This window comes from Lathyrus oleraceus, chromosome 4, assembly GCF_024323335.1.
Source record: "Lathyrus oleraceus cultivar Zhongwan6 chromosome 4, CAAS_Psat_ZW6_1.0, whole genome shotgun sequence".
NCBI classification, from domain to species: domain Eukaryota; kingdom Viridiplantae; phylum Streptophyta; class Magnoliopsida; order Fabales; family Fabaceae; genus Lathyrus; species Lathyrus oleraceus.
Genome location: NC_066582.1, coordinates 292,079,050 through 292,091,107, shown reverse-complemented (window position 1 = coordinate 292,091,107; position 12,058 = coordinate 292,079,050). Strand labels below are relative to the sequence as shown.

The window sequence follows — 12,058 nt, the reverse complement described above, 5'->3', positions numbered from 1 at the left end:
TTTAAATAAATAATAAATACTAACTATTTTAATAACTTTTTTTTTACTTACTTATAATAATAAATCCTTATATATTTTGTAAATAAAATCTAATTGACCATTTTTCTAATTGAATAGTAATAATAAACCTATTAATCTAATAATTTGATATTTTCTATATTCTTTATTTATTTTGTAAATAACTAACTTAATATTTTTCATATAACTCTTTTATTTTATAATTTGTACATTAATGTATTTTAAATTCTTTTATTATTACTAATTTATTTTAAACTCATATTTTTCTAATAACTTCTAAAAAAAAATCTAACTTGTTTAACCTAAAATAATTTCTTTTAAAATTCTAACCTTTTTATTATCACTTTATTATTATTGTTATTTTATTATTGCTTTATTACCATTGTTTATTTATTATTTTATTATTATTTGCTTTTATCTATTCTATTTTTGCTTCATTGTTTTCCTTATTTTAATTTTGTTTTATTTATAATATTAGGAACAAATGTATAGGTTGTAAATTTATTCCTTCTCGCCTGATTATTATGTATCTGTCCCATAGCCATGTAATAGTTTAGGAATTTATTTTTATTGCTTTTATTTTTGTAAATATTTATTGCGTGGTTAGTAATTTAGGGAGTGCAAAAAACTAACTGTAAATAATTGAACTTAGAAAATTAAATTCAAGACAAATATCTGAAAAATAACACTCACACACGTAGGTCGATCTTTGATCGCCATCTGTACTTCCTAGGGTATTCCTCTTGGTTGCCTTCTTTAAATGGTCAAGTCCCTCGAAAATAGGGGTGTCTTGAGCAAAGTCCCTTCAAACAGAAAAATCATCAAGTCCCTATAAACTTAAAAGATCAAGTCCCTACGAGGTTGCCTACGATATAATGATCTTGTCCCTTCGGTAAATATGATGATAGTCCCTACGAGTTGCTAAAGACACCCCTTATGTTGCCTTCATTGACCATACGATGACCCTACGCCTGTCCCTTAAACACATCCAAGGTAATGACTACCTATTCCTTAATAATAGGGACAGTCTTACCATTGAAAGAATATACGAGAACACGAAAGACTTAATCTAGGGTAGGTGATAACACGAAATTATATCATATTTTAGGACTTAATTCAATTAAATTTTATTATTATTTATTTCAGTTCACTTCATTTTATTAGATATTACGCGGTATTTTCTTCCTATTTGCCTCAGGTGGCTTATTTTGAAGCACAAGTAAAAATGGAAGAAAAGGAGGTGCAAAAAGGAAAGAAAATGAACCAAATGTCAAAGCCCAGCCCAAAACACAAAACGCAGGTGCCGTGCATGTGACGGACGTCACAGAGGCTGTGACGAGCGTCACGCCTTGCACACTCCTGTGACGGACGTCACACATGGTGTGACGAACGTCACACCATTCCCCTACATTTTTGGCGCAAGGAACGCCTCAGAGACGTTGAGGAGACATTGAGGAGTGTTGAGCCCTATATCCACGCCATGCTTTTATGCACGTTGAAGACCTTTTTGGCAGCGGAAGCGGTTACTCAAACATATATAAATAGCCACTTGCAAAACCAAAAAGGTTCCGAAGCTTTTCCACATTTTTTCCTTTGCCGTTTTCGCTTTTGCATATTTTCTTTTCCAGCAACTTAACATTATTGTTTCTTTATTTTTTACGAGTTCTACATTATCTCTCTTGCAATTTTTATTTTCCTTTTTCCTTTTTAGCATTTAGTTAATTCTTTTCGTGCAATAGTTTCTACACCGGAAACTATTGTGCACCTTTTTACCGGATCTAACCTTACGTTAGAATCCAGTTTTTAATTTCCTTCGTTTTGTTTTGTTGTTTAATTGAAGAATCCAAGAACAAATCCTACCGGCTTGTGGTGGAGTGTTCAAGACAATTGTTTAACTCATTCAGGTTCTTTAATTATTATTTAATGCTTTGTTTTATTATTTATTTATATTATCTGCCTGGGATGAGTCTGTTTATGCATGATAAGTATTTTAGTTTGTTTAGCATGTCTGGCTAATTCGCTTAGATATCGGTATGTAAAGTAAGCGGAATAAGGAATCAAAACTAAGTCGGTTAAATTAAGTTTAGAATTAAAATCACTCTTTTTACGGCCTCAATTTACAGGTTTAATAACAAAGGTTTTTACGAAGGTAAAAGACATAAAGAAGTTAAAATCAATAGAGCGAGAGTTTGAGGTTTTAACTGGACAGTGTAAATTAGACATTAATTCTAGATCAGGGCGAGAGCAAGTTTTAGAGTTAATTAAATTCCGATCCTTTCCAAAAAGTATTTTTAAAGATTGAATGTGAGGACGAGAGTTAAGCATTCGAATTTAATTATATAACCTAAGTCAACAGAGCGAGAGTTTGAGATAAGGGTGTTTAAACGGTCAGTGTTTTCTTGAAAAGAGTTTCTATGGACTGTATTGCTTTCAAAAAATGGTTTTTGACTTAATTATAAGTGACAGCTACATTAACATAAAATCATGGTTTATTCAACAGAGCGAGAGTTTGAGATAAAACTTTTAATCAATAAAGTCAACTGAAAAGATTTATTTTAAAACCAAGAGACCGACAAAGATTGATTCCCTAATTACGACGAACTACATACCGATATCGGCTTTATTAATATTTAATCTAGATCTTAGTTTAGTTTTTAGCTTTCCCCCAAACAATCAAACATTGTTCACCTTAGCTTTACGAAGTGACCTTAGATAACGGTATATCGATTCATAAGTCCCTGTGGGATCGATATCTTTTAAAACTACGCGATAGAACTGTGCACTTGCAGTTTGTACCCCAAATTCGACTCATAAAGTCGCGATCAGTAGGTATCTCATAGTTACTTGCTCACACTTTTCAAAATTACTTTTACACCTCACAATTTCTAAACTGGGCTTTGGTATGCACCCATACGAGGGTCATTACAAAGTACTTAAAGAAATTTTTCTAATCACACACTACACTCTTGCAAACAAACAAAGTGAGCTAAGTAACTAAGAGCCCATGGATAACCATGGATATAAAGGGTGTTAATACCTTCCCTTTGTATAACCTACCCCCCGAACTCAAAATCTTTTTAAGGTCTTTCCTGTTCTTTTATGTCCTTTCCTTTTGGATAAAATAAAAGTCGGTGACGACTCTTGCTATCCGCAACATTTAACTAAAGTCAGTTCTCCCACCGTGTTACACTCATGTTCTAAAAAGTTCCCAAAGTCTTAATTCCATCTATCGAATATTACATGTTGAGATGACTGACTCATCGATCCATAATATTCTCAAGAGAAACTCGTCTGAGAGTACTATCGCGTAACAATTGTTATCAAGTCTACACTTGAACAGTCTCTGCACTACGTCCTAAATAGGCCAAGTGGGGTGAAATGGTCTACGGTCCTCAGCTTCTCAGACCCCAAATAAGAGATAGTAATGCCTAACCACAAATACTTGTGTGACATTCCAAAATCCAAAAGGGTCTCCACTGAGTAGATGGGTCTCAAGCCAACTTGTTAAGGACTACTCCACACAAGTCGAACATGACTATACCATCCTCCTATCTTAATTTCACTCAAGTTCGGGTTAGAACTTATCTCACCACTTAAAGATCACCAAGCACAACAAGAAAATTATATCACACAAACAAATATACATACATCAAACATACAATTATATACACACAAAAAAGTAGACTAAATCCACTAGAGACTACTCCCTAGCAGAGTCGCCACTTAATTTTTGTAGCGGTAAATTCATGATCATCAAGCTATGTATAAGCAAGATATCAAATAACAAGAGTCGCCATCGGGCTTTTATTATTTCCAAGGGAAAAGGGGAAAAGTACGAACAAAACCCAAAACATAAGAAGTTTTCAAATCAAAAGTAATAAAATTCTAGAGATTACAGGTAAGGGGGTTGGTTACACAGAGGGAAGGTGTTAGCACCCAAAGTGTCCTAGGTACTCCTAGGGAGCCCTTTTTTGTGTGCATAATATGTATTTTGTACAAATGATGTTTGCAAGCAAATAAAATAGGGGGATGAGAAAAGAATTCATTAATTATATTGTTATGTTTGACAAGACCTTTGGACTTGTGCCTACTTACCAACATAAAAATGAGGGATCAAAACCTCGTAGTTCGTGATACAAATTTCAAAATGGATGCATTGCTTTTTAACAAAAAATTGGTTTGAAAGGCACAAAGGCCTAGAAAATGGTTTGAATGAGTTAGTTCTTTTTGGATTTTGAAAATTTTAAGTCAAGTATAGTTAAATTTATTTACAAGTTTGATTTAAGAAAAGAAATTTGAAAATGTAATGGCATAAGGCCAAAGTTTCTAATTTGAAAAGGGTCTAAGTTTAGAAAAAAAAACAAGTACAAACAAAGAAGTTTTTAAAAGGAGGGAGAGATTTTAAAATTAAAGAGATGAGGAGGAGATGAAGAGACTAATCCTAAGCATAAATTTAAAAGTTAAGAGTTGAAAAGATCTGACCAATGTGAAGACAAGCCTCCTGCAAGGTTTTGATGAAGACAACATATCAAGCTCTCCACAATCAAAAGAATGGAAAAAGAAGATTACTTCAACTTTGCTCAAGCCTTTATGAATCTAATATAGGTATACGAAACTCTTGACAAAATACTCCTAGTGCTCCTAAGTTTTTATGATGCATTAAAAATTATCATTCTAAAATTATTTTTATCAAGGTTAATTATTTTTTAAATAGTGTTTAAAAAATTGCATGTGCAAAAGTTTTAACTTAGAAATTTTTTCAAAATTTTGGACATGTTAATCGATTGATGCTACATGCCAATCGATTGATCAAACCTTCTATTTTAAAAAATTTCATGTTTTAAACTTAACCAATCGATTGATGCTTCATGACAATCGATTGATCAATCTTTCTGTTTTAAATTTTTTCGTTTTTCAATCAGAACCAATCGATTGATACTTCATGACAATCGATTGATCTTAGTCTATTTTTTCACTTTTTAAGTTATGTCAATCAATTGGTTGAGTATGACAATTGATTGATGCTGGAAATATTTTGAAAAATATGGAAAATTATTTCATCAATAATTGCACCATTTCATCATAACTTTCCATGATTAAAGCTTGCATCTTTTCATGATCAATTATCTGATTTCATTTCTAAACATCGTCTTGTTATGATTGAAGGGATGCATTCATACTATAAATAATTTTCATATTTTCATTACAATTTGTTCACCTCTTTTCAAAACAATTTGCAAAATCTCTCTACATTCAATCTTCATCTATTTCTCATATTAAGATACTTTTGGAAAAAGAATTTTCATATCATTTTCTTCAAAAAGTACTCTTGAGCACTTAGAGATTATTTTGCCTTTGAAATTTCATATTGAAAAAGAAGAAGACTCTAATCAATTGATTAAAGTCTTATACATACAATTAATCAAATATTCATTCAAGTACTTTGTAAAATCCTAAGTACCAAGGATTGTTTTAGTTTTAGGTGTATTGCTTATGATCCAGGATTGTTGGATATAAGTGTTAAGAAAAGGAAGGATTGTTTTCTTTTCTTGTTGGTTAAATTTTCAAGAGGATTGTTCCTGATTACTTAGTTAGAGGATTGTTCTAAGTATCTAACATTATAGTGAAATTCTCTTTCGTGTTGAAAGGGGAGTGGAGTACTCTCGATCTGTGAGGGGAACCACTATACATCGTGGTATTCTTTACTTTCCGCAATTTACCGCATTTCATCACATAAGCTTCTCAAGAAAGTAAAATTCAATAAACCATAGAAAATCCGGAAAAACTTCCAAGTGCCTCATTCACCCCCCCCCCCCCCCTAAGGCACTCCTTAAACTTACATTTGGCATCATAGCAGGTTATAGGTAACCTGTTCCTAAAAGATCCGCATGGCTTCCGCTAGCACGAATTCGGTTTTTAAAGATGGTGGAAGTAGTAACAAACCACCACTATTCTCTGGAGAATATTTTGATTTTTGGAAAATCCGTATGAAGGCACATCTAGAAGCCCAAGGAGAAGGCATATGGGAAGCCGTTGAAGATGGTCCACATGATCCTACAAGTGTGATCAATGGCGTTGGTACTCCAAAGATAAAGAGTTCGTACGATGAAGATGATAAGAAAAAAATCTTAAATGAAAAGAAAGCAATAAACATTCTTCAAAGTGCTTTAAGCATGGATGAGTTCTTCCGCATATCTCAATGCAAGTCGGCAAAAGAAATATGGGACACCTTAGTGGAGACACATGAAGGCACCACCGAAGTAAAGAGATCAAGGTTGAATACATTAAGTCAAGAATATGAGATGTTTAGAATGCTTCCCAGAGAATCCATCGTGGCGCTACAAAAGAGATTTGTTCACTTAACAAACCACTTGATTGCTCTTGGAAAAACATTTACAAATGACGATCTCAATCTTAAAGTACCAAGATCATTGACTCGAGAATGGCAACCGAAGGTGACGGCTATCTCCGAAAAGAAAAGTCTTTCAACAATGACGTCCACATCTCTCTTTGGCAAACTTCAAGAACATGAGTTAGAACTTGGTAGGCTTGAGAAACATGAAAGCCAAGAAAAGAAATCTAAAGGGATTTCCTTGAAGGTAGACTGAAAAGAAGATAAAGATGATGACGCATTGGAGGAAGATGAGAACTTCATGCTCCTTGTTAAAAGGCACGGTAAGTTCTTTAACAAAAACGATCAATCCTTTAACGCTAAAAAGAATAGACATTTCAGGAAAAAGGAGGCCACCACATCTACGCAAGATGTAACATGCTACGAATATGGAAAGCAAGGCCACATAAAACCTAAATGTCCTAAACTCTCAAAGAAAGGAGGATTCAAGAGCAAGAAGGACTTCAAGAACAAAAAGGCATATCTTGCATGGGAGGACAATGAAATTAGTTCTTCATCCGGATCGAATAGCGAGGAATGTGCAAACTTGGCGCTAATGGCTTCACATCATTCCGATGATGAAGAAGAGGTTAGTAATAATTTTTCTATTTTTGATGATGATGCACAAGATGCAATTAATGAATTGTTAAATGAGTGCAAAATTCTTTATAAAACTATATCATCTCAAAAGAAACAAATTTCTTCCTTGGAAGAAAAGATTGAAGTTTTTGAAAATAAGAAACAAGAGATGATTAGTGAAAAGAAGAATTTTGTATGTCTAGAGTGTGAGTCTCTCTCGTTCCAAATTGTCCAACTTAAAAGAGTCCTTGAAAGATATGAAAAAGGATAAATTGGTTTGGAAGGGGTTCTTAGCCAACAAAGGTACTCAAATGACAAAAGTGTACTTGATTACTCCAAATTTTCTAAACCAAGTACAAGTAAAACTATATTTGTAAGGCCTAAGGATCAACCTCCAAAAGAAAGAGTCAACACACCAAAAGTTGTGCATCAACATCCTAAAAAGAAAAAGTTTATCAAGAAAAAGCCTTTCGTTCCTAGATATAAAAGCAATTTTGAACCAACCTGTTTTTATTGTGGTATTATTGGCCATACACCTAATGCTTGCTACATTAGAAATTTTAGTGTAGCAAAAGGACATTATGTTTGGGTTGAGAAAGGTACTAATTATAAAGGAGCCAAAGCAATTTTGGTACCTAACAAAACTTAACTTTGTTTTGTAGGTATGCTTGAAGGCCACAACAAATCTTTGGTATTTGGATAGTGGGTGCTCCAAGCATATGACCGGTGATGTGCACAAATTTTCAGATCTAAAGCTTAAGGCCAAGGGTTATGTTACTTATGGAAATAACAACAAAGGAAGAATTCTTGGCATAGGCAAAGTAGGTGCACCAAATTTCATATCCATCGAAGATGTGCTATATGTCGAAGGACTAAAGCACAATCTCTTAAGCATAAGCCAACTTTGTGACAAAGGATTCAAAATAAGGTTCACAAAAGATGAATGCTTAATCGAAGACGAAGTCACACAAGAGGTAATGCTTATAGGTAAGTGAATTAATAATATTTTCAAGATTTCCCTTGACGATGTTTCTTTGAAGGTTAAGTGTCTTGTGGCAAACAACAACGACTCATGGTTATGGCATAAGAGATTTGCTCACATTCACATGGAGCACCTGAATAAATTAGTAAAACATAACCTTGTCATTGGATTTCCAAATATAAGATTCATCAAAGATATGCTTTGCGATGCATGTCAAAAAGGGAAGCAAACCAAGTCAACTTTCACATCCAAAAATGTGGTGTCCACTTCTAGGCCACTACAACTGTTACACATGGACTTATTTGGTTCATCAAGAACAAGAAGCTTCAGAGGTAACTTATATGCTTTAGTTATTGTTGATGATTATTCTAGATATACTTGGACTTTCTTTTTAGTGCAGAAAAGTGATGCATTCAAAGCATTCAAGAAGTATGCAAAACAGATTCAAAATGACAAATCATTAACAATTGCCTCCATAAGAAGCGATCATGGTGGAGAATTCCAGAATACCTCCTTTGAAGATTTTTGCGAGGATCAAGGAATATTTCACAACTTCTCGGCTCCAAGGACTCCACAACAAAATGGAGTAGTTGAAAGAAAGAATAGGTCATTTGTGGAACTTGCAAGAACAATGCTTAGCGACCCAAATCTTCCTTAACTATTTTTGGGCGGATGCGGTTAGCACGACATATTTTGTAAGCAATAGAGTTAACATAAGACATATCCTAAAGAAGACTCCATATGAACTCTTCAAAGGAAGGAAACCCAACATCTCTTTCTTTCACATCTTTGGATGCAAGTGCTTTGTCCTAAACAATGACAAAGACAACCTTGGTAAGTTCGACGAAAAATTGGATGAAGGTATTTTTCTGGGTTATTCTCTTACAAGTAAGGCATACAGAATTTATTATAAAAGAATTTTAAATATAGAAGAATCCATGCATGTTAAGTTTGACGAATCTAACCCCTCGAAAGAGGAAATTGTTGTTTGTGATGATGATGATGATTTTGTAGAAATTCCTAAAGAAGATACTTCAAACAAGGATCAAGAAGCACCGATTCAACAAGAGTCAAATAAAAATGATCTACCTAAGGAATGGAGAACTCATAGAGATCATCCCATTGACAAAGTAATTGGTGACATTAATCAAGGTGTTGCTACAAGATTGAATCTCAAGGATACATGCTTAAACATAACGTTTGTTTCGCAAATAGAACCATCCAAAATTGATGAAGCTCTAGAAGATGATCAATGGATTGTTGCTATGCAAGAAGAATTAAACCAATTCGAGAGAAATCAAGTTTGGGAACTTGTTCCTAGACCAAGTGGTAAGCACATCATTTGAACAACATGGGTGTTTAAGAACAAGCTTGATGAGAATGGAATAATTGTTCGAAACAAAGCAATATTGGTCGCTCAAGGGTACAATCAAGAAGAAGGAATCGACTTTGAAGAAACTTTCGCTCCGGTTGCAAGGTTAGAAGTTATTCGTTTATTACTTGCTTACACATGTTCAATGAATTTTCAGCTTTTTCAAATGGACGTCAAAAGTGCCTTCTTAAACGGCTACATCAACGAAGAAGTCTATGTCAAACAACCCCCGGGCTTTGAAGACTTCAAGCATCCTTCACATGTATACAAATTGAAGAAAGCGCTATATGGATTAAAACAAGCACCAAGGGCGTGGTATGATCGTCTAAGCAATTTTCTATGTGAAAAAGGTTTCAAAAAAGGCAAAATAGACAAGACTTTATTTATCAAGAAGATAAAAGGGAATACCTTACTTGTTCAAGTCTACGTAGACGACATAATCTTCGGTTCATCCAACAAAGAACTATGTGAAGAATTTGTGTTGATAATGCAAGGTGAATTTGAAATGTCCATGATGGGAAAGATGAACTACTTCCTTGGATTGCAAATCAAGCAACTAGAAGACGGAATCTTTATCAACCAATCAAAATATTGCAAAGAGCTTCTAAAGAGATTTGAAATGGATGGTTGTAAAGAAATGTCAACACCAATGGGATCCGGAACTTATGTTGATCAAGACGAATCGGGTGTGTCTATTGATATCACAAAGTATCGAGGTATGGTTGGCTCTTTACTATATTTGACGGCAAGCCGTCCTGACATCATGTTTAGCGTGTGTTTATATGCTCGTTTCCAAGCAAATCCAAAGGAGTCACATCTCACGGCGGTCAAGAGAATCATGAAGTACCTCAAGGGAACAACCAACGTTGGATTATGGTATCCTAAAGGTAGTGTTTGTAAGTTAATTGGTTATTCTTACGCGGATTATGCAGGATGTAAAACAGATAGAAAAAGTACTAGTGGGACATGCCACATTCTTGGAAATGCACTAGTTTCGTGGGCTTGCAAGAAACAAGCATGTGTTGCTCTAAGCACGGCCGAAGCAGAATACATCGCGGCAGGTAGCTGTTGTGCTCAAATACTTTGGCTTAAGCAACAACTTCGTGACTACGAACTCGATCTTGGATGCATTCCTCTCCTCTGTGACAACACTAGTGCGATAAACATTACAAAAAATCCGGTCATGCACTCAAGAACCAAACACATTGATATTCGACATCACTTTCTTTGTGATCATGTGCTTCAAGGAGATGTCGAAGTCACTTTTGTAGATACTCATAATCAACTGGCCGACATCTTCACAAAACCTCTGGCGCGAGAACCTTTCTACAAAATTCAAAGGGAACTTGGGATTCTAGATGAGTGTGATATTTAACTCATCAAATTAACATCAACATTTAAAAGGTGCACTCTTTCTGTTAATATCTTATAATTAATTATTTATAGATATTAAAATGTTTTGTTATGATAAGTGTGCTTGGTTATGTGTTAATTTAAGTATTTTTTCAAAAAAAAATTGGTGTCAATCGATTGATGGTAGGGTGTCAATCGATTGGTCCATCTTATTTTCTCAAATTTCATTTTACATAAAGTTTTTACAATCGATTACATGGTTGAGTCAATCGATTGGTTCGCTATTTTTTTTAATTTTTTAAAATTTGGTTTTCAACCAATCGATTGTAGCTCCCTCATCAATCGATTGACCTTTGTTATTTTTCCAAAATATTTCACAACCAATCGATTGGTCATGGATGTAAATCGATTGCTCCTTTGATTTTTTTGTTTTATTTGGTCAAACATGCGAATATTCTCTTCCATCTTTATTTAATGGCCATGTGATTTACTGATGCATTTGTCTTATTATTTTTACTAGTCTTTTGTCCTTTCCCTCTTTTTCTCCTATTTTTACTCCTTTTCCTATTCCCTAGTAAATATAATTTACCAATATATTCTCTATCTTTATGTTACTTCATATGTGCATTCATTATTTTTAATTGTCTTGGTCCAACTACCTTGTTTTTCATTACTAATCCATCACCACCATAAAGCCACTTCTCTCCATCAACAACTTTCAGCATTCTCATTCTCACGCCTCAACACATCTCTTCAAAGGATTTTGCTTCATATTTGTTGTCTCTCCTCAAACTCTTTCATGGCATCTCAACTATCACACAAAGGCAAAGGGAAAGGCAAAGCTTCTTCCTCAAGAGGCTCTCTAGATTTATCAAGGCTCTTCACTACAAGGCAACAACAAGAAAGGTATGAGACCTTCTTCTTTCAAAAGAAAATCATGAAGCCTAAATATAACACCTTTGTTACTTTCCCTGGAGAAGTTTTTACCTTTCCTAGTGTCTTTGAGGAGTTAGGCTTATGTAACCTTATTGGCTGCCATTTAGACTTTTACCCTGAACTTGTTAAGGTGTTCTAATCAAATATGGTAAAGAAGAAAGTGAAATTAACATCTGTAGTGAAAGGAGTCCCAATATCCTTAACTGCATCTAATATTTGTGCTATTTTTGAGATCCCTCCTGGTGGCCATAAATTTATTGGGACACTTGCTCCATCAGAAAACTATAGTAAACATGCCTTTTACTATAGCCTAAGTCGATTGCCTGAACATCAAATTTGTAACAAGAGAAAGAAGAGTAGTGGAGGGGATAACCCGGAACGAGTCTACTGGTCCCCGGTAAAATTTTCTATTAATGACAGGATGTTA

General features: G+C 34.3%; 1 protein-coding gene across 1 annotated transcript; it reads left to right on the top strand.

Annotated features, from left to right (window-relative positions):
- The first annotated feature begins 10,060 nt into the window (after positions 1–10,060).
- Positions 10,061–10,717, top strand: LOC127137163 (secreted RxLR effector protein 161-like). Its single transcript, XM_051063648.1, has one exon. It carries the CDS (start codon positions 10,061–10,063, stop codon positions 10,715–10,717), a length of 657 nt encoding a protein of 218 aa, XP_050919605.1.
- Positions 10,718–12,058: the final 1,341 nt, after the last annotated feature.

Excerpts from the sequence above, each read along its gene's own strand:
- LOC127137163 (XM_051063648.1), top strand. The coding sequence starts at position 10,061 with ATGGTTGGCTCTTTACTATATTTGACGGCAAGCCGTCCTGACATCATG.